The 22,877-nt window shown below is 41.9% G+C and overlaps 1 protein-coding gene across 2 annotated transcripts; it reads right to left on the bottom strand.

Moving 5' to 3' along the window:
• Positions 1–5,152: 5,152 nt before the first annotated feature.
• On the bottom strand, positions 5,153–19,362 carry RFT1 (RFT1 homolog). 2 transcript variants are annotated; one of them, XM_064432381.1, is made up of 13 exons: positions 19,222–19,362; positions 17,443–17,528; positions 16,827–16,943; positions 15,158–15,347; positions 14,499–14,600; positions 13,610–13,744; positions 12,636–12,714; positions 12,329–12,379; positions 11,612–11,742; positions 10,633–10,777; positions 10,180–10,285; positions 8,924–9,173; positions 5,153–8,081 (listed from the first exon to the last, which is right to left on the bottom strand). In XM_064432381.1, exons 1-13 carry the CDS (start codon positions 19,345–19,347, stop codon positions 7,917–7,919), a joined length of 1,683 nt encoding a protein of 560 aa, XP_064288451.1. In that variant the 5' UTR covers positions 19,348–19,362; the 3' UTR covers positions 5,153–7,916. The 2 variants fall into 2 exon arrangements, with proteins under 2 accessions (XP_064288451.1, XP_064288452.1); XM_064432382.1 differs by lacking the exon at positions 19,222–19,362 and adding an exon at positions 17,635–17,750.
• Between the last annotated feature and the right edge of the window lie 3,515 nt (positions 19,363–22,877).

Genomic DNA, 22,877 nt, shown 5'->3' with positions numbered 1-22,877 from the left:
AAGCCAATAATGCTGGTAGCATCATCCTGTAAAATAAACCATGAGAACTTAACAATAGATATTGACTTACTATGCTTTTAATTCAAGGTTTTATCTGAATCAATTAAAGCCTTCTTCCAATACTGGTCTTTGTATTTTGGTGTATTCTTAATCCTATTATTTATTCCTGATCCAAAGCACCACAAGTTCTTTTTATACTTTCAGCTGGTGGTACCTTTTCACACAAATGCAGTCCTGTATAATCCCTGGGGTCTGGCCCATGTGCCTGCAAATGGTGTTTGCACTTTACCACTCTCTCAGGACACACTCTTTTTGGAAATCAGTGATTTCCCAGAATCTTCCATTACTTTTTCAATGTTTCCCCTCCTCAAGCAGAAGGGGCAGTCCCTTTCTTTAACTTGTTTCTTCATTTATCCAAATTACTGTACATCATACACACTTCACTTTATTCAAAGAAAGCAGATCTGGAAATAACCAATATTTACCATTTACCTTTGCTCATTCAAGACTGAGTCCATACTTAATACATTAGATTTTTTACTATTTAAATAGTGAATATTAAGTCATGAACATCTAGTTGAAATCAAAACATGGTCAGTACAAAAGTCTTCTAATTTTTCTTTTTTTTCCTGAATTCATTAAACTTAAAATCCACTGTGCTCTCTGCAGGGCTCCTGTATATCCACTCTGAGTTCCTCCAGGCAGCAGGTGTGTGCCAGGGAAGCACAGTCTGCAGCACAGCCCCACTGCCCTGTACTCCCTGTGTCCATGCTCCCCAGCAGAGATCAGTGCTCCCACTCACATGGTGTGACACTGCTCGTGGCAGGGGCAGTTTTCCCTGTCTGCATCCACCTGCAATTCCTTCCATTTGTTCCACATGGATTAGCAGAAGAGAACTGGTCTAAGCTTGGTACAAAGAAACTTGGGGAGAGATAGGAAATGTCTCTTCTGTGTATTTTGGGATATCCCCACCAAACTGATCTGGACTGAAGCAACAACTTCCCTTCAGTCCCATGGGCTGAGGTCTCTGGGCTAAATTCTGCACCAGCAAATCCAACCATGCCTTGCTCTTCCTGCAATGCTCTTTTCAAAGACCAGGAGACTCCTCGAGGAAGCTGAATCATCCAATCCACAATTCTGCCTCTAACTACAGCCCTGAAGCTGCTTAAGCTTTTTTCCACTGCCAAGTAACTGCACAGCTGGAGGTTTTATTGTCTAGCCTTTTGTATGTCCTTCATCACGTGCACTTCATCACAGATGCTGCACACAGGCTTTCTGCAGCACACACCACTCTGCACTACTTTTCTGTTCTTCCACTTCCATTCTGTTCCTGTTCCTTTAATAATTCAACCTCTGCTTTCAAGTCCACCTTTTCTTACCCTCCAGAGACTAATTTTCTTTTTCTTAACTGTTATAGATTAAGTCAAATTGGTTGCAGCTCACCTCAAGGTCCATCCTGCAGCAACCTTAACGTTGCCTTAGATGTACTGCTCCCCTGACAGACTGCAAATGCCTTTGCAGCCTTTGTCAATGCATCTTCAGCCATGAAAGCTTCCTGCTCCCACACCAGAATATCTTTCAGGTGACCTACAACACTACATTTTCCTCTGGATGGGGAGAAATCCTTCCCTTTCCACCTCACCTGGTGAGAAGTCAGCTCCAGCAGAATACTGAGTACCTTGAATGCCCAGTTACCAAACCTTATGTATTTGTTTTCAGTTTCTGCTTTTATTCTGCTTTTCTGCTTCAGTTGTGGCTTTCACACCAAAATACTTGGTTCACCTGCTCTCCACAATTTTGCAATTCTTCCTCTGAGCTGTTTCATTCAGGCAACTTTGGCCAACTGCAAATCAAATCCACAAGCAGGATATGATGTCCCTGCTCATGGCAGGAGCACTGGACTAGGTGATCTTTAAAAGTCCTTCCCAACCCAAACTATTCTATGCTTCTGTGATACATTCAACTCCAAAAAACTCATGTATTGGTTTGGATGCACAAAACCACTGAAACTTAAGAGAGATGTGAAGCATAGCACACATCCAGCACTTTGAGCAGCTCTACCAGCAGCTGGTTTGGCAGGGAATCTCTGCAGCTCCCTGAAATGGACCCTCTGGGCTCACGAGCTGCCACCTTCCAGCGCTGTATTTACAGTCAGGAATGTGTACTTGTAGGTGGTTTTCATCCTGAATCCTGGAGCTGCTGCCTCAAGAAAACAATCCTAGTTGTTTCATCCTGGCCAGCTTTATTACAGATGTTTTCCACAGCTCTCCCAGCTTTTCCTTAGGAATCTGAGGCAAGGTGCTCCCAGCTGTGCAGCCAAGCCTCAGGCCATGAGTGCTGACAATGATCCCTGTTGATGAGGGGAGGTTCTGCCCAGCCCTCCTCCAACCTGGCTGTGCTGAGCAGGATTTGAGTGATGCTCCAGCATTCCCCCAGTCCTCATCCTGGGCTTCTGCAGAGCTCTCAGATGAACACGTATGAAGCTGCTGTGTAATAAGGTCATCTGAGGGACAAGAAAAATGTGCTAGAACTGATCAGTAGAATTCTGAAGGAACCACAGAGAAAAAACACAGGTTAATACAGTCTCCACAGGTTAATACACAGTCAGCCTCAAATGGGAGGACTGTTAATGAGAGTTAAATATTGTCACACACTATTGCCAGTATTTTCAATGCATCAATAAACCCTACTTGACCAGCAAAGCTTCATGGGGATACTCTGATTCTTCCAAACAGGTTCTCCTGGTTGCCTAGAGAAGCACTTGAGCAGAGACATGCTTAAAAGTTTTATCTGCAATGACAGAAATGCATTCAGAGAGGGAAGTAGCTCTCAGACTAAATGCCTCTCCCCAGAGGGACACTCTGTTCCTTGCACATGTACTGTACTCAGCACACTTCCCTTTCCTCATCCCATAACATCTCCTCAGCCACACTGAGAGACTGCTAAAAATCATTACACAAATAAGAGAAGGCATATGAGTGCACTTTATGGCACTTGTTCCATAAAATTACTCCCAAAAACCCCTTCCATTAGGAAAAACAGCACTGCCAAGTGAAGCATCCAGAACAAAAAAGAAACCACAATTGAATTTTTCTATGCAAGCTTGATTTGCTCCCTCCTCACTCCATGCTGTCAGGGCTGGCAAACACAACCTTCAGCAAGCTGACCAAGATCTTCCTCAAGCCAGCCCAGGGCAGGGCTCTCGTGATTTTTGCAATGAGACTGGCGAGGCTGACTTCTTACAGAAAAAAGGGACATACCTACAGGAGCTGGTTATGAGTGGCTTGCCTAAGTATGAATGAAACAGCAATCAAACAAAAGAAAGAGTTGGAGATACTCTTAAGTGATGACAAGGCACTTTCTCAGACAGTGCATGACTGCCTCAGTTGCTCTCTGAGACACAGGCACATCCCTTCAGAACTTTCCTACTCCTCTCTCCCTAAGGGGGCCACAAAGATGCAAACCTGGAATAGTCCTGCATTTGAGAATGTTAAGAGCTGAAACTTGCAGTTTTCTCCCAAACTGTGTTATGTTGTTCCCTTTCTGGAGCAAAAGTGTATTACAAAGAACAAAACATGATTCTTTACTGCTGGATTAGAACCACTCATACACCTGATGTGTCTTCAAGGACTGCTATCTTTTGGGGTTTTTTTCTTCTTGACACAGCTTTATTTACTTGTCTTATTAAGTGGGCCATGGATATTAAATATCTGCCACTTTCCTTGCCACTTTCTCAGTTCTGTGGGATGGCACAGAACTTTGGAGAGAAATGCCAAACACATTATCCATGACTCAAAACCTTGCCAGCAAACAGCACACAGAGCTCTGCCAGAGGCTCACTTACCACATCCAGCCAGGAAGTGTGACAAAGGAAAACCCAGAGCTGTTTTACCTTTCCCCACTGTTCCCAGAAAATCCTGCCTTAGCTGCAGGGGGGCACACACTCATCACATCCCATGAACAGGGACGTGCAGTGACAGACACCCACAGAAAAGGGGTCACTCCTCCTCCCAGATCCCAGCAAGGCAGTGCATGAAGCACAGCTCAGCTCAGAACTAGAGAGAACACACATCTTTCTGTGGAAGCAATCCAAAGTGAAGCAGAGATAAGCACTTCCTATCAGTTCTCTTTAGATCCCCAGCTGCTCACACTTTTGAGCAGGCCCTGCTGTTTCCAGGGCCCAGCTGTACATCACATGTGCACAGCTTCAAACTTCATTTTCAGCTTGTATTGAAACCAGCTCCATTTCCACAGCACCCTCAGAATGCAGATGAGTTATGCATTTTGTGCTGAACAAAACCATTACAGCTCAGCTCATCTCTAGAAACACTGATATGGTTCAAAAAGCCTCAGCTCCCTCTCTTTGGCATTATCTTTAAAATCAGGTAATTAAACTACAAAAAAAAAAAAAAAGTATGATGTTCAGATAGCAAGAAATACGAAGCCCACAAAAAGAATTCCAAAGTCTAGATGGAAGGACTGTTCAGGATCCAAGGAATTACAGGACTGACCTCAAGGCACTCACAAAATCCTTCACATGAACTAAGAGGCCAGTGCCCCTTGTGGGTGCTCAGTTGTGGTCAACATTCAAACTTTTATCCATTATCTTTTGTGCCTGCTAAAGCACATTAACCATTTAGGCAAAGCTTCAAATCTTCATTTCTTTGCCTAAAAAGTGGCAAGAATTCCTGCCCTAATTTTTTACAAAAAAAGAAAAAACTTACAGCACTAGGGAAAAAAATCAAACAGCTGAACAATTGGTTAATTGGTTAGCTCCCAACAGCAGCATTGCCATTCACAAACTAATTCAGCTAAAAAATTTCATTAAATATCAGATTTATTCCTGGCCACTGAATTAGTTTTTATCACAATGCATTGTAAAAGCAAACAAAGGAACTGGGCCATTCCAATTCATACAAACAATTCGACAGAAACAAAGAGGGAAAAATTTACTATAATGATGCCACATCTCAAAACTACTACAGCAAATTTTATCCATGTGTGTGTGTTAGGAAATGTTGTGTATGTCTAGGTTGATAATTGAATTTATACATAAAATATCCTAGAAAATCCAACCAAATTCAAGCATCAGCTGTACCAATGATACAAATAAAACTCCAGTAATCATCAAGTGGAAGACAAAAACAAAATATAAAGGAAATAAACTTTATTTAGTGTTGCCTTGAAAGTCATTCATCCAAAAAATAAGAAAAATGCACCACAAAGCATGAAATAACCTTTTCCACCAAAGAAAATGTTTCGTTCCCCTTTGGCTGAAACGAAAAGATTTCAGAACACTGCAAAACAGCTTCATGACACTTTGGACAGCTGTGCTTTTGACTGATGAACGGGGCTAAAACAAAAGGAAAACATGGTCAAGTTCAATCTCAACTTGGTCCCTGAGTTTGAGACTTTGCTACTTTAGCAATAAAGCAATTAACAGCTCTGACATTACGGATCCCACTGATAAATAAGAAACCAGCAGTTTCATAGGTCTCTACTTCCTGTCTCTCCTTGCAGTTTCCTGCCACATAAAACATTAAAAATAAAACATCCTTCATCATGAACACCAGTCAGCCATCACTGAGCTGCCTGCAGACGATGTGTAAATGAGGAATGTGTCCTTAATTTGCTAATGAGAAATCATTAAGTCACCCTAAATGTCTTCCTGATTCATAGAAAATAGCATGAGACGTGAGATTTACCAATATGAAATAAGACAAAGTGGTATAAAAATGTAAATTGTCTTTAAATTAATTCATATTATATTAAATAATTCATTTACATTAAATAATATTTATGAGACTACACAGGTCATGTCACTGAAGACCTCACATCACCCTACTTATGAGATTACAAGTAGCAGAAGTAATATCAGTGTACAGCTGGGCTGTAAGAGCAGACAAGGCAGAAGGACTTCAAGCTTCAATTTGGTATGAGAAGTTCTTCCATCTACAAAGCACTTAGGTGCAGGGCTGTACAAAATTTATCATTCCAAGGGTTATAAAAATTCACTGTACAGACTGAGATATTACCACAGTAGGATCCCAAAGGCATACAGGAAAAGACAGACCTTAAAACACAGTCCATAAGTTCAATTGTCTTGATTTTTTTGCACTAAAAGGAGAAGCAACTGTTGTAAGCATTGACCATAAAGAAGTTTCAAGTTTCTGCAATATTTGAAGCTGTACTTCATAACTAACTCCAGACCAGACAGAAAAGAAAAAAATCTATAGGACCATTCAGAAGAGAAAAATGTAAAAGGCAAAGAACTACTGAATTCAATCAAGAGAACAGGGTAGCATAGAGTTTGTTTCATTGTGACAGATTTCAAAACAGTGTAAGAAGAATCATCTGCATCTACTCCTTCCAGCCAGGCAATGGAGACAACTGCCCTTCGCTGTGCAAGGCCACTCCTTCCCTTCACTGTGATCATTTTTCAATGACCAAATTCTCATGTAAAGTATCTTTGGCAATGTTTTCCAAGTGGGAATTACCAGACTTTAGAAAATATTTCTAACTACAAGCTGAAGGCCCTGACACTAGAAAGCATTTCAGCCTGGGCACTGAAGGCACCAGAGTGAACTCCACAATGCCACTGCAGTGAGGTTTCTTTCAGCAGTCTGAGGATGTGCAGAGCTGCTACATAATTAAACTAAAAGCTTTCAACTGCACACGTCTGAGCACACATTTTTCATACCCTGACATTTTTTTGGTCCATCCAAAAACTGCAAAGGGAACACTGATGATTATAAACCTGCCACTTGAACATTCTGGAACTGCCCAGTTCAGACCTTAGACCAGCAATACAATATGCCATATCTAAACCAGCAGCCTTACATGGAATTTTAGAATTCTGAATGTCCAAATTTTCATCAATTAAAAAAAAAAACCAACCCAAACAATCCAGAGGTTGAGACTGAACAAGTAAAGAAGTAAGATATAAGGAAAACATTGGAACAAAAGGAAGTGTTTACTATACAATGAAGACATCTTCACTATGCATAATTCTTTGTAAAAAATCTTATTAAATATATTTAACATTCAATTGTACAGACAAAATAATTTTATTGAGATAAGTTTGTTCATGCTGGCATTTAAAATCCCAGACAAATCCAAAAAACAATGGAATGAAAGCAAGAAGTTTTATGAGTAACCTTATGAACTGCACCATCAGATACTCAACACCTTCTGCAGACAATGCCCAAAACCTCTTCCAGCTAAGGCTTCAGGGTATTTCTGACAAGTTAATCAATGCCCTCAGACAAGAAGGATCTGCTGAATGAAATAATCTCACAGAGCCAGCAGGGACACACGCTGTGTATTCCATTAATTTACTTGTAAACGTCAGGATCTCCTGTTGCCCGCTTTGCACTTCAAACAGTGACAGCTCAATCCCCTGCACCACACTGTGCTCTGCTCCACAACACTCACACTGGTGCTGGCCTTGCTCCAGGGTTCTCCTCACCTTCTGGGGATTTTTATGGCATTCGTTGTGGTTGGTTTTGGGGTTTTTTCCATTGACCATCTTCTCCCCTGTTAAGCAGCACCCATGCCAAATAAGAGCCTTGTAAACCATCAGGCCTTCCCACACTGCCCAGAAGCAGGAAGGGGAGCTCTCTACATGCAGTCTGTCAACCAGGTTGTGTCAGGGGGTGCAGCTTAGATGTTCAGAGGCTGTTTGAAGAAAAGCTTAGGCAAGAATGATGCATAAAGAGAAAATTATTCACCTCTCTTTTGCTCTCCTGACCAGTTCAAAAGACAAAATAATATCCATGTGGCAGTTGTCAACATTGCCACTCCCTTACCAATGCTTCCAAACACATGTGGAAACCTTTTTTCCACACAGATCTTATGGAAAAAACCACAGCCCTTTACTGCAGGCACATACAAGAACTGTTGTGCACAGGAGCAGGTCATGTTCCTTTCTTCAGATAGCGGGAGAGGAACTGGCTCCTGACAAAGTGGATGAGCTTGGTCTCTGTGCAGAACATCGTCACCAGGGTTGCTGCAAGGCACAGGGCACCCGTGCTGATGTGGATCAGCCTGGCCATCCAGCCCTTGTCACAGCAGAACCACACCTACAACAAAGAAAGCAAGGCACTGCAGTAAAACCAGCCAGCACAAAGTGCATTTACTGTCACAACAAGAAATAAGGTCCAACACCTCTGTCCAACATTCCAACGTCGCCATCAAGCCAAGTGTGGTTGTGCACATGCACTGACCCTAGGATAAATCATCTTCAGGACTCACAACATTTGCCTTCTTAAGTTCAGCAAAAAATAACCATTCAATAGATATCCTGTAAATGAGGAAGCTGCTGTTATCTGGCATGCAGAAATGTGTTAACTGAGATGACACAAAACTCTTCTGGTGCTATCAGGCAAGTCTGCTACTGTACAGCAACATATTTTCTAATCAAACTGGAAATCTCCCACTCCAAAATATAAAATTCTCCTTTCTCAGGCATAATGGATTTTCAAGCTGTCAAATTTTTGTACATTGAAAAGCTCCAATCCCCTTAATAATCAGTCTGCACAATTACCATCTTGTACTGAATAAACGTGTTAAATGTGCTCTTAGCAATTTTTTATTTTCTTCTAGTTTCAGTTATTACTTGCTTTTATTACAGAATTTTTTTATGCCAGTTTCTTAATGCCACTGCAAAATTTCCATTGTAAATAACTAACAACATGAGTTAGCCACATGCAGCAGAAATGTGTTAAATTTTATTTTACTTGCCAGATCCACCTTGTACAGGTGGCAGACAACAAAGAATCTCTTAACAATATATCCTGCCTTTCTGTAATGCAAATTTCCCAGCCTATCTTCAAAAGTTTTCCTAATGGCATTCCCCTTTTTGTGGGCACAAAAGTCACCTGACAGCAGCAGGGTCAGTGAGAGCAGAGAGGAAGGAGCTCACCTCTGAGAAAGCAGTGAGCACAGCACTGAGGATGTAAACCAGCAGCAGAGCTGGAGAGGGCAGCAGGCCTGAGAGGGGTCTGTGGGAGCTTTCTCTGAAGTAGTGATGGATGTAGTGGGTGCTGTGAGCTATTCTGATGCCCATGTTGAAGCAGTTGGCAAGGATAAAGCCCACACTGCCATACCAGTGGGTCAGGAAATAGGAGATGCACAGAAATATGAAAGACAAGGCCAGCATAACAAAGTTGTACCTAGGGGAAAAAACAAAAAGAAGAAATAATTTGACAATGCATGCAATTCCAGCATTCATTTACTAATGATCTTTTATTTTCTAACATCAGTAACAGAATTTCTCTTACTATCTTCTAGTGAAAATAAATTTGAGAAATAGAGGATAAAAAAAATCATCTGAAAGAACAGAAAATACATCAACCAAATTAAACCAAGAACTACATTATGTGAACAAAATTCTATTACACTAATCAGTTGTGCACTCATTGCAGAAAATCAAATTTAATAACAATTATTAGAAATGTAAAAACTTGTGCATTTTTTGCTATTTTATGTTAGGACTATATTAAAGAAAATGAATGCTCAAGAACAAATCAACACTTTATTTCATTTCTGTTATAAACAGTGACTTGGAAAAGTAGTGCACATTTTAAAGGGGTTGTGAAAGCAGCCCTTGCAAAGTCAAAAAAGCTCCCACTTTGATTGTGGAAAATAGACCTCACTGAAATTCATTTGAAAGGGCCACATCAGGGACAGCCTAGACACAGCACCAGGAAATAATCCAGGCTGGAAGGGCTCTCAGGAGGTCACCTGGTCCAACCTCCTACAAATCAGTAAACCACTGGATTCACACCCACAGCTTGGATCATTCCTAAGTGTATGCCCACTACCTGCACATGAAAAATGGTAATAGTTGCAAACTTTCAATGAGTCAAGTGATTGTCTTAAAAAAGTGTAACTTCAAGCTCATCTGTGCAGGAAACACAGATTTAAATTATTTTACCAGTTAGTGATGTGCCTAAAGCTAAATTAACCATCTTTATTTCTTAGTTTCTGACCTTTTTTACCCAAACTTTTCAACTTTTGCTAAAGCTTCTACATCTAAATCTAAATGCACACAGCCTAGCAAGGAGTTGCTTTTGTGTGGGGCAGGATATTATTTGTGCCAATTTCAAAAGCACCAATTCCTTTTTAAGGTCAGCACAAATAAATGCACAGGAACATTTTGGAGACACTGTTTCCTACCTGTCCACTTCTTCTTTACACATTAAGGCAGATGTAAAACATTCTGTTACTCCATTGACAGCAAGAAACAGCACATACAACGAGTAACACCGGAGGAGATTTGGACCTAAAAACACATTAGAATGACAAATAGTTAATGATTTCTGTTACAAACCAATTTGGTTTTACAGGCAGTGATAGCAAGAGATAGAATTTGTAATGTTAATACTGATAATGGAAATTTAAGTTCATTTCAACAAGTTACCTGTCTGCATACCTTGACAAGAAGACAAATAACCAAGGCAAAGGATTCTGACAAGCTAAATCACAGATTTCTATAGCAGTTTCACAGGAAAAATCCTAAACTGCTGATTTATAAAAGATTCATAATAGCTGTAGGGTTTGGTTTGTTTGTTTTTTTGTTTTTTTTTCTAAAGAGTGGTGGGTTTTTTTGCCAGGTCTATAAATCTTTACCTGTTCCAGAACTGAGCATTGAGCCTCCATAAATATCCAGAGCCAGCTGAGAATAGGCATAGCCAAAAACAGTGATGGTGAAGCCAATCAGGAGCACAAGTTTCAGCAGCAACTCCAATACATTTGCAGCCATAGCAACATCATCCTGAAAAAAACACAGCAAATCACACAGACCAAAATCAATGTAATAATAGCCACTCTCATGCAGAAATGCTCCTTCAGACAAATCAGTTTGCATCGTGTAAAAAGGTGTGAAACTTATCCTTTGTTATTGAATTATCCACACACATGCTCTTAACTTGGTAACACTTTTTACAGGTTTATTACTCCACCATTTTTTCAGTTCTACACACCAGATAGGTTTTATATCAAATGTACACACAGACACCTCTCTCAGCCCACCACGGAGCTGAAGCACAGGATTTAGTTGTGTGCTGATGTGCAATTAGCAGGACTGCTACAGGCTGACCCTCACGAGTGACCAAGAATATCACTCTGTGGAAAAAAGCTCTTATTCATTAATCCTCCTCATAGAACTCAAACACACGTGAAAAATCCAATTCTTTTCTTCCCAAAGCTGCACGCTTCAGAAACATTATTTAACAGCGATTGATACGTTTAAGTAAATAAAGTACTTCCAGATAGCATTTAGTTGATTTCATTATTTAAATAATGGCTTACTACATCTGGAAATACACAGTAGAGTAGGCTTTCCATCACACTGTTTGGAGCAGCTGAGGATACCTTTATTGATGCAAGGCAGCACTATGCCACTGCATATTTTGATTTCTATTTCATTAGCATTTTACCTATTCTCTTTTCTTTTTGGTGCAGTCTGACTCAACATTTTTATTCTCCTCTTTTCAATTTTAACAGCATCGATACTCAAACACACATTGCTGTCCATCACACATCTGTGATGCAACTTATCTGTAACAAAAATCAAGCATTTGGCATGTAATTAATCCAAAAAACATACCTGTTTCTGATCCTTTACAGTCTTCCCTCTTTCCAACACTTTAGCAAAAAATACATAAAAGCTCTCCTCAATAGGCAAAAAGATAAACCTGGCCACCAGTGAACCAAGGTTATTCACAATATCATAGACACCTAAAAAAAAAAAAGATAATTTCAGAGTTTTAGACATATTTTAATTCCAAGTCTTTAATAACAACAATTCTGATTTAACACCTCCAAAAAAAGAGAAAACAAGTGGTATTTAATGCAACAATGAAGCAGTATTCTCTAAAAATTCTGACAGTCAAGCAACCACAGCTTAAAACTGCAAGGTTTGCTCATGGCAAAGGTAAGACAAAAGCACCAGCTAGACGGAAATGAATCTAGAACAGCACCAAACCACACTTAAAATTCTTGCTGTAGAAGAATTTAGAGGATCCTGATAAAGTTCACTAAGAACAGGAATGTAAGGATTATTGACACAGGAGAAGAGAAAGATACACATCTAGTGAACATCAATGGCAGGGGGGCTGGAACTATATAATCTTGAAGGTCGTTTCCAAACCAGGCTATTCCATAATTCCATTATATTAATAATTCCCTGAAATGCAGCTCAAAGGCTTTGAAACATTCTCAGACTTTCAAGCTATCTTCAAACACTTTAAGTCATTTTCAGAACCACATGAAGAGCAGTGACTAAGAAAACTCTGTCACCATTCCACAATACCATCACACTTACCCTGATCTCCAAAATTCAAGACGTTCAAAAAAGTCATCACATATCGTTCACCTGCAAGTTCAAAATAAAGAACTTCAGAACAAGCCCCTAAATCTTTCCCAATACTTGTGCAGACAATTCCAATACTAAGCATGTAAGAGACAAAGTCAAATGGGACAGCACCTAGTTCTGAAAACCTTCCAAAACTACTTCAGGTTGGCAATCACGTGCCTCATCTTCCCCCACCCAAGCTTTCTGAAGCTTTAAGTCAATTTTGTGAATAGTTTTCATGAGCCCTCTTCCCTCACACTTCTATGTCAAGCCTCACCCTCTGTCAAAATCTGTTTCAAGAAGGATTGTTTGAAGAAACTCCAAGTCAAGCGTGCTTCCTTCCAGTTCACAAAGGTCTGAAAAAAAAAAAACAAACAAACTGAAATGTAACAAATGTGATTGGCATTACAGAGTAGCAATAGAAAAGAGCAAGGCAGTGCAACACTGCAGGGCAGCTCTAACTGCAGTGGTGAGGAAACCCACAATGCCACAGTTATTAACCACTGCTGAATTCAAGCACCAACATCACTGCAAAAACTGATCCCCTTGTTGAAAAGTGCTGGTGCTGCAGACAAAGTACCCATAAGAGCATTCTAGAGAAAATACTAATCAAGGTTAGAGTCAGGGAAAAAACTTCCAGGGTGTTTAATGTGCCAATACAACTTTCACCCTCACTGGAGATATTTACTGCTCTTCTTGTCCTTATAAGACTTGCAACCAAGAACCACATTTATATTTTCAATCTGTAAATCTTATCCAGAATGCTGTCTTCCTCAATGAGTCTTTTCATTTCTTGCTTTGCTTCATTTTTGTTTGACTGGTATTTCTGGGATACTGTGGAACATCATGGTTATTTTGTGCAGAGATCTTAGTACCAAAACATCCACTGTTATATGGTTCTGGTTTGTTTTCTGCCTCAGACCCAGTGACAGCTGGTCATTCCCCTGCACAGTGCACATGGTCTATCTCCAGTTAATGTCTAATAATATTTTGCACAAACCAAGTCAACAACAACAAACCCTAAACCACAAAAAGTTCAAGTTTCATGATTTTTTTTCTGACAAGAGTTTTACTAATACAAACTTCAAACACAATTTCTATGCAATATTTTTTACTTAATCTATCATATCCTCTATAGTGCAAAAATAGCCCCAAAACCACTCAATTAACTCCCCAGTCTAAAAGCAACATTCAAAGTGCCCTCAGGTGAGATTTTAAGAAGAAAATCAAGAAATAAATGGCACAACTTACCTCATCTTCCACGAAGCTAGGTAATAAAGCTTTCACTCTAGCAACTGGAAATGACTTCTTTGTGGCTTCAGGAGATCCCAAAAACATCACAAAATAAATTACATAGCACATTACCAGAACACTGGCATATAAAAGCTGGGAAGATCAGGAAGGAGAGAAGAAAAACAGTGAAACAAAATTAACTTAGAAATGTGGAATTATACACTAGGTGAAAATACAGTGAGAAGAAAATGTAAGTAGTTTTTATGCCTACCAAATATTAAACTAGGTAAGGATTTCAACAGTTCTTAAGAATGCTGTTGATCTTTTGATCTTTTTTTAACCTGTAGCTTATCATAGACCTCTGCTAATTTTCCTGTTTTATTCAGGATTTATGGAACATTGAAGATCCAATTATAAAGCAATTACTCAATCAAAAATCAAGCTGACAGAGGAGCTACTGCCTACATCTCTCACTTGATAGAACATTTCCAATTTCCATCAATTATAAGCGATCTACAACAGCCAGGGCAAAAAATGAAGGAAAAAAAATTACCCCTCCTTCATTGTCGTCAAGAAAAAGTTTTAACCTGAATTAATTGCACTTGATTAGCACCTTCTGATAAGGTAATGCAGGTTGGTGGTACAGGCTGATAAAGTTCTGTGTGATTAGAATAACACAACCTTATTTGCAAGATGTGCCTTCACAGATGGAAGGTGTTTCCTTCTACCTCCCTTGAACTCAATGTCAAAGCACCAAGTCAATAATGAGTATCAGGAAAATACCAAATATAAATTCTGAATCTTAAACCTCCCAGGAGCTTTTTCTCTCAGCTCCCCAAAGTTCTTCAGCAGGCAAAATGTCAAATGAAAATTAAAATTCAGCTGAGAGAGAACAAAGGGAACTTACCTGAGCCAAGGAAAAAATGTAAAGGCCCCATTGAGGATAAAGGATTACTAAAGTAACTGTCAAAATGCATTTTGACACTACTGAAAGGCTTTCAGCAATTACCTTTAAGGAACACAAAACAGAGAAGGGTTATTTTTTGGCAACTTAACCACATACACAAGCTTAAAATTTAAGTTTCATGCACAGAATTGATGTAGGAGTGTAAGATTTTCAAAGTCAGTGTGACTTTGTGGCAGTTTCTTTCTGCTGAGCTGGCCAGCTTAGAATATCATTTCTCTGTAAGTTTTCAATTCTAGCATTTCACAGTTCCTCCATTACAAATTTTCCCAGTCCTTTGTACAGGACATAAGGGAGAAAATTTTGCTTGAGACTATCATAGTCTCAGCATTTCATGTAGAATTATGGAAGCAGTGTGTCTCTCCCTCCAATCAAACCTATGTTTCAGGATTTATGGATCTTGAAGGTAATAATGTTTAAATAAACCAACTTGCTTGCTTTAATGGGTACAAATTCCTGGGTATGTTACAAACCAGGCCATGCAGTGCTAAACAGTACACACAGGGGTTTTACATGCTTGAATGTACAAAGATGTAAGTCAGTAATCTGTTCTTTTCAGCCAAGATTCCCCCACATGCACACACCCCACGGACTTTACTAACCTTAAGTCTCACAAACAAATGAGCTTGTGCTAAAACCCAGAATGGCTCTCCCAGGAGTTCAATAATGGCAGAAAGACCAAATGCCACTACACCAGCCTGATAGTGAGGAACCACAGAAGGGTCGGGTACTTCAAGCAGGTGTAGCCAGACTAAGCCCAAGATAAGAGACCAAAAGACACCAAGAGGGACTCTAAAAAGTTAACATAAAAACTAATTAATGGAAATGTTACTTCAGCAGAAACAAAAAAAAAAAAAGAAAAAAGAAAAAACCAACCAAACAAAAACAAAACAAAAAAAAAAGAAAATTAGATTACAATATCACATATGGCCACAATGATTACACAAAAAAAGGCCCTGAGGAATTAATTCCCATTGTTACCATACCAAGAATGAATATTTTCCTTTGTAATGAACACCCTTAAGGCACTCAGCAAGGCATAGAAAACATTCTTCTGAGTTGTCCATTTTCTACTCCAGACCCATAAAATCAAATATCTGCATTTTTGTGCCTTAGGACCAAACAATTTTGATCCCACATCAGCCTGCACATCCTGTTCTGCTGATACTGCTTCAGAAACACAGAGCTTCTAGCAGAGTCCATCAAGTTTTGCATCATTGGAGCAAGATCTCTGTGACCCTCACACTATCAGACCCCTAAGATATTTGACATCAAGCTCCTAAGATATTTCACCAAAGTTAACCTTCATTTGAAGTTATGCTTCTCTACAAGAAAAAGTTTAAAACAAAAAAGATGCACACAGTCAATGTCATCTCCGTATTTTAATGCTCGCTTGAGAGGCTACCACACAGCAGAAAGCTGACTACAGTACAGCTTAGAGAACAGAAACAACACATTTGAAATATTAGTATTAGACCTCTCCCTGACAGGGACAATCCCTCTGCTTCATATCTGAATGGAGATGACCACACATAAGCCCCCATTCCTGGGCCAGACCCAGTTAACAGCTGGGCAGTTCCAGGGAAAGTCAGGTGCCCCAATGGGAGAATTCTATTTTATCATGCAGGGGTAGTTTTCAACCATATCAGGCAGGCAAATTTATTTCCCAGCCCAGTTGGGGCTGCACAGCAGCTAGAGCTGACAGAGGGAAAGAGCAGAGAGAACCAGGAGGGAGAAACAAGCCATAAAATCCACTTTATCCTTATCACACTGCAGTGTGTGATTGCTTGTTGCAGCACCCTGTGGACTTTAAGCTGTTGTGCTATAAACAGCACCACAGCTGAAAGAGCCAACCCTACTTCCTCCTTGTTCTTTAATTCCAACTCTTTCTTTCACCTTTCCACATCTCCGCTACCCAAACATTTATGTTGCAGGTTCACAAGTGCACATCGGATAATAAAATCACAAAACTGAGCAGGAAGAAGAAGAAAAAAAAAACAAAGAGCTACATATTTGTGCAACAGGGTTTTCCTTCAACAGCTAAGGCCTAAATGAAACTCAAGCAACAGAAGAAATGGCAATGGACTTCCTCGTGTGCTCCAACAAGAAATCACATCCACAAATGCTAAAGCACCAGAATTGAGCAGCTTCCTACATCAGTCCAGGATCAGAAACATAACAGGCTTCTGAAAGAAACACTTCCTCTCATTCTGTGAGCTCCCAGACAAAAACGAGAAATTCTAAGGAAGTAAACTTTTAAAGTTATCTTACGTCAGCCACAAGAGATTAATTGTTTTGGTCCAGTTTCTCTTGGCACTCCCACTCAAACAAGCTCTGCGAAACGCCTCCCTGGCAAGGAAGACAACTGTTGAGTACAGCAGAGTCAGCCTAAAGGCGGTGAAAAGGACCAAAAATAAAAAAAAGAGAGAAAATTATTTCTTTTCTATAAACTATAAATCCTTCATGCAGTAGCATCACAGTTTTTTACACACAAGTCCCTGGCAGACAAATTCCTACAGGTGTGCAAACGATTATACGAGTTTAAATTACTACAATCTTCTAAAAACTGATAGAAAGTAAATTTGTGTGATGATTCAAATGGCAAGAATACATGCTGCAGACCAAATGTAATGATACAGAGTATATCCTATAGGACAAGCACATTGTATCTAGTTTTTCCTCCGCAGGTTTAAACACAAAAACCAGGCCAGTGCTACCGGTGTTTCAGGCCAAAACAGACCTGGGGAGACATGAAATGACCAAACACTGAGACATGGCCGAGAACAGATTGCACAGCATTATCAGAGCATCGCCAGTGACAGGGCACAGACAGCACGGAGCACGAGCTCTGCCCCACAGCCCTCACGGGTGCCCTGAGCTCCCTCACCTGACATTGACCACGCCGATGAGCTCCCGGGACAGGTAGCGCAGGGTGAAGGCGTTCAGCCCGAAGGTGACCACCCGGAACAGCACCTGTGAAAGAAGCCGCACGGGAAGCACCTGCGGCGCCCCGCCGAGCAGCAGCAGCAGCAGGAGGAGGAGGATGAGGAGGAGGAAGGAGGGAGGGGCGGCCCCGCACCTGCAGCAGGGCGCTGGACGAGGCCAGCCGGGCGGTCTGGCCCAGCACGTCCTGCGCCGCCATCGCCCCGCTCCCGCCGCCAGGAAGTGGCGCGGCCGCCGTCGCGCCGGATCCCGTCAGCGGGGCGGCACCGCCCGGCCCGGAGGGGATACAGCGGGACCGCCCGGCCCGGCTCTGAGGGATCACAGCGGTACCGCCCCAGCCCAGCCCTGAGGGGACCGGGCACCGAGGGTGGCGCCTGCGACTGAGGGCGAATGGCCCAGAAGTTCAGCCCGCCAAAACAGCGCAGCGCCACAGCCCCGGTTCCTCCACAGCCAGCCCAGAATTGCAGCCTGGCTCACGGGAGGAGACGCCCGATAAACGGGGTAACATTCAACAAGCGCTGTTTTCCAAAGATTGCTGGGAAAGCTTCAGAGTTCCACCAATGCCTTTCTAAACTGAGGGCAAACCCACCAGGCTTCCCTAACCTAAAGAGAAACACAACCAGAACATAGGGAAAACATTGGGTGCAGGAAGGGGAAAGGATCTTCATTCTGTGGAGGAAAAAAAAGAAAAACAAAAACCCAACACACACACAAACAAAAAGAAAAAAACAAAAAAAAAACCACCAAAAACAAACAAAAAACCCCTACTAAACAACAACAAAACCAACCCAAAAAAACCCCCCTCCACATAAAGCCCACCCCAAACGCAATTTAATTGCAACAGACTGGGTTTGATAATACAGTGCATTGAAGCCTTCCAAACAGGCAAGTCTTTGGACTCCGTATAAGTCAGGATAGTTCCAGGCTATTTTGGATCACTTTAAGCAGCGATATATAAAAAGATTCTATCTTTCTGTGTTACAGAACGTTCCCTTCAGAAGCACGGCGCTTCCAGCTCAGAGGTCACATTTTTCATGGCAATGCTAGAGTTGAACTAAGACTTTTCCTGTCTGACAGCAGCAGCTACAAAAGAGCATGGGGGAGGGAAGTAACTGAGTCCTACTTGATTACAGATTCTTGATTACAGTGACAGACTGTGAACAGCAGCAGTTTAAATCAGGGTCTTCAGAGAATCTGGAGGAACAACCAAAATTCTTCAACCTCATGCAAAGCAGCCACCTCTCCATCAATTGTCTTCTTCATGAAACCTCCTCCTCTGAGCCATTTCACCACCACTTTATTCCTTCCGTGTTCAGAGTAAAGTTTCCCAGGCTGCTTTTTTTCCCCCATTTGGTCATTTTTCCTAATAACATTATTTAAGTAATCTGGAAGTGATGTATAAATGTAGATGTGGCAGAGGAGTAGATGTGGCAGAGGAGTATATCCTATGATAAAAAACCTCAAACCAATGAAGGAAAAAAACACCAGAAAAAAAAAAAAAAAAAAAAAAAAAAAAAAAAAAAAAAAAAAAAAAGGGATTGTCTTCCCATTGTAAAGATAGAGAAATGGGGAGAGACAGAAGAAACTAATGTGTGTTGAGCCATTGCAGAGACAGATTTTGAGTTATAGAAGAGTATTGAGGGGAGGAAGCATTGCCATTTCCCTCTCCTTTAAGCAGTTCTCCAGTTATCAAATGGGAAAAGCAACTAAAATATTGTCCTACCTCAGAGTCTGGAGTTTGCTCTTGTGGCAGTAAAGGGTGATGGCAGAAATTAAAAAAGGCTTCCAGTATGTTATGCTTGTGCTGATCTCTGTAAGGGTGGATGAACTGGGGGGGATTAAAACCCATTGTAAACTACCACATAAGCTAAACATGGAAACAGAAATATAGTTGAGGAGCATGAAGCATGCGCCATAGAACTGTGCAGGTTGGAAAGGACCCTTGAGGTCAGAGAGCCCAACTGGTAACTGGCCATGCCAGGCCTACCTCTGAACCTATTCCCAAGCACCACATCTAATTGGTTTTGAAATCCCTCCAGGGATGGTGACTCCACCACTCCCCCGAGCAGCCTGTTCCTGTGCGGTTTTGTTGAAGACATTTTTCCTAATATCCAATCTAAACCTCCCCTGGCACAGCTTGAGGCTGCTTGCTCTCATCATATTGCTTGTTACTTGGGAGGAGAGACCAACACCCACCTGGCTGGAAAAACCTCCTTTCAGACAGGGGAGTGATAAGGTCTGCCTTGAGCCTCCTCTTCTCCAAGCAGTTACCAGCTGCCTCTGCAGCTGCTCCTCATAAGACTGATGCTCCAGACCCTCGGCTATCTTAATTCCCTTCTCTGGACATGCTCCAGCATCTACCGACACTCCAGTAAGAAGGAATCACGTTATTTTGTCTCTACACATAAACATTTCTGTCAAAAAAGAGGGTGCGTTCAAGGGCTAAAACATGAGGATTCACTGTGCTACCTGGAAGCAATGCTCTGACCTTTCCAGGCATCTGCCACAGGCAGCAGTAAGTGACAGTGAGCCATGTTTTGTTGGACAGCTTGGCTTGTCACCTCATAAAGCCGAAACAGAAACAGCTGCAAAGCCTGAGGGGGGCGGAAAAAGAGGAGGAATAACTGGAACTCCAACTGGTTTTTATAGGAGCCGGCTGTGGCACGAGGAGCCTCCGGGCATTGTCGCGGTTCGGCCGCGCGGTGGCGGCGCCGGCCCCGCCATGGCCGGGCCGGGCCGGGCCGGGCGCTCCCCGCTCCTGCGGCACCTTCCGGATCTGGGGCGGGTCGTGTCCGAGCGACAGCGGGGACAGCCCGGCTGTGATGGAAATGGGACACAGCGCGAGTCCAGCTCAGACCAGGAGCAGCATTTCATTGAACAGCCTCGACTGGAAGGGACCTTAAAGCTCAGCTTGTTCCAAACCCCTGCCATCGGCAGGGACACCTTCCATCAGACCAGGTTGCTCCAAGCCCCATCCAAGCTGGCTTTCAGCACTTCTGGGATGGGGCAGCCACAGGTTCTCTGGGAAACCTGTGCCAATGCCTCACCACCTTCACAGTAAAGAGCTTTTTCCTAATATCTAATCTAAACCTACTCTCTGTGTGAAGCATTCCCCCTTGTCCTATAACTCCACGCTCTTAAGTCTCTTTCCATCTTTCCTGTAAGTTTTCTTCAGGTATTAGATGGTCACAGTTAGGTTACCCCAAAACCTTCTGTTTTCCAGAATGAAAACCCCCATTTCTCTCAGCCTTTCCTTATAGCAGAGGTGCTCCATCCCTCAATTCACCTTGCATCTTGGTGACCTCCCCTGGACTGTTTCCATACCCTTCCTGTCCTGTGGCCCCAGAGCTGGATGCAGTGTTCCAGGTGGGTCTCACCAGAACAGAGCAGAGGGGCAGAATCCCCTCCCTCCCCTGCTGTCCACGCTGCTTTGGATGAAGCCCAGGACACAACTGGTTTTTTGAGCTACCAGCAGACACTGCTGGCACATGCCCAGCCTCTCATCCACCAGCACCCTCAAGTCCTTTTCAAAACAAACTGACCTATCAGCCAACATAATTTTATTCACAGCTATGCCTGAACAGGCTTAACAACTGAGTTGATATAAAATGCTTGTTTTTAGTAATATAATTTTAGTATAGGTACAAGTTAAAGGAGGATCAAGTTACTGGCACACAGTGTCGCAAAATCTTCATGAGAACATGAAGTCAAAACAATTGCTCTCTGATTCCCACAGTAGGCAATACCCTCTTAAAGCATTCCTGCTTCTTCTCAGCACAACATTCTCCACTTTTGCCTGCCCTGAGGCAACGCTTTTTGATGGGATACTCTAAAATAGTTCACTTTTCTTAACAGCAAAGGAGGAAATATTAACTGCTACAGAGATTTTTACATACAGAGTTAGCCTGCATCTGAAACTAAACTAGGCTGGATTTTCCTCCAGCACAGACCACACACTCCTTGATTTGGCACAATGGGACAAACCCCTGGTTTTTTAGAGGTGTGTGAAACCTCCATGTCACAGGGAACCCCTTCAATCTACACTGAAGTTTAGTTAGTCCAAAAAGACCAGACAATGTACATACAGACCTTAGAATGAGTTGGGACTGTTCCTTCAGAATTTAAAAAATGAAAAATTTTTGTCTTTCGGTAGCTCAGTATCTGTGTTCCTCTTGGGGAACTTGGGGTAATTAATTATCCAACTAATAAGGTATTTCAGGATGAAAGGTGGACTTTGACTTCAAATCACAACTTTTATATAGACTGACAGTAGCCCAGAAAACTTAAAACCTGTTAAGAACAATTAGAGATCTTCCATTGTATCACCTCCCTCAGAGAGGAATTCCTCTTCTACAAAAATATTTCCCAAAGTAAAGACAAAGTGAGATTGGGAAGCAGGAAACTATTGAATCTATTGAATCATTGCAGAACCAAAATCAAATCCAGGATAAAGGATCATTACAATTTTGTATTTTATTAATTCAAATAAATGCTGCCATTTAGAGTTAGTAATATATTTTAATTTCTCCATTTTATTTATGGGTTTCTATTTCCTTTGAGGTCCCTTGAGGAATTAAGTTAGAAAATCAACTGTGCTATGAAATCATAGGCAGCTCTACCTCCTGGAATAGTACATGATGTAACACAAAATGACAGACTGGGCTGTGAGCTAAAGACTCTAGATTTTTGCAGCTGCTGAAAAAGCTTTCGAGTCAGGACTCATTTTGGAAATGAGCAAAACAAATACTGAAAACCCCTGGTGGTGTCTGAGCAATGTTCCCCCAGTGCCACCCTGTGCAGCTGCTTCAGCGCACAGAAGATCCTGCAGCCCAGGTTGCAGCCCCTGGGTGCAGCTGCTGCAGCCAGCCCTGCTCGGTGCCCCCGGGGGCAGCATGTCCTGCCTCAGAGGGAGGTGCACCCTGCTCCTCCCATCCCTCTGCCCACAGCTCCATTCTGTCCCACGGGTCCCAGCAAAGCAGAGGAGAGGTGCACAACTGGAGCTGTAGGGCACTGCTCTGCAGGGCTCACTCAGCCCAATCCCCCTCCAGCCTTTTGCAGGGGCAATGGTCCTTAAAACAACTGCTCTCCTCTGCTGCAAGTCCACATTTTGCCATTTCATTAATGGGATTTTGTCCTACTCATTTGATCTTGGGATGACAAAAGGTCATTTTTCCTATTCTGCTCCGAAGTCTTGTGCCAGCGGAGGCCAAATTATGTTGTCTGGTTTTAATTTTGTTTCTTTTTCAGAAAGAATGCATAGTGTCTTTGTTCCTGATCATATAAAGCTTGTTCCTTTACAGCAATAAGGTGGGGGTCAATGCAAGGAGTCACATGGAGACTTACCAGACTGGGCCCTGAATCTCATTAAGCTTCCTTCTC

This window comes from Passer domesticus, chromosome 9 (assembly GCF_036417665.1).
Source record: "Passer domesticus isolate bPasDom1 chromosome 9, bPasDom1.hap1, whole genome shotgun sequence".
NCBI classification, from domain to species: domain Eukaryota; kingdom Metazoa; phylum Chordata; class Aves; order Passeriformes; family Passeridae; genus Passer; species Passer domesticus.
Note: the sequence above shows the minus strand (reverse complement) of the source record. Positions and strands in the feature narration are given on the sequence as shown.

What these genes read in the sequence shown, in the direction of transcription:
- RFT1 (XM_064432381.1), bottom strand. Translation starts at nt 19,347, where the DNA reads ATGGGTTTTAATCCCCCCCAGTTCATCCACCCTTACAGAGATCAGCAC. An exon ending in AATGCTCAGTTCTGGAACAG is followed by an intron (nt 10,286 to 10,632) that starts GTAAAGATTTAT and finishes ATGTGTTTTTAG; the next exon opens with GTCCAAATCTCCTCCGGTGT. An exon ending in TGTAAAGAAGAAGTGGACAG is followed by an intron (nt 9,174 to 10,179) that starts GTAGGAAACAGT and finishes TTTTTCCCCTAG; the next exon opens with GTACAACTTTGTTATGCTGG.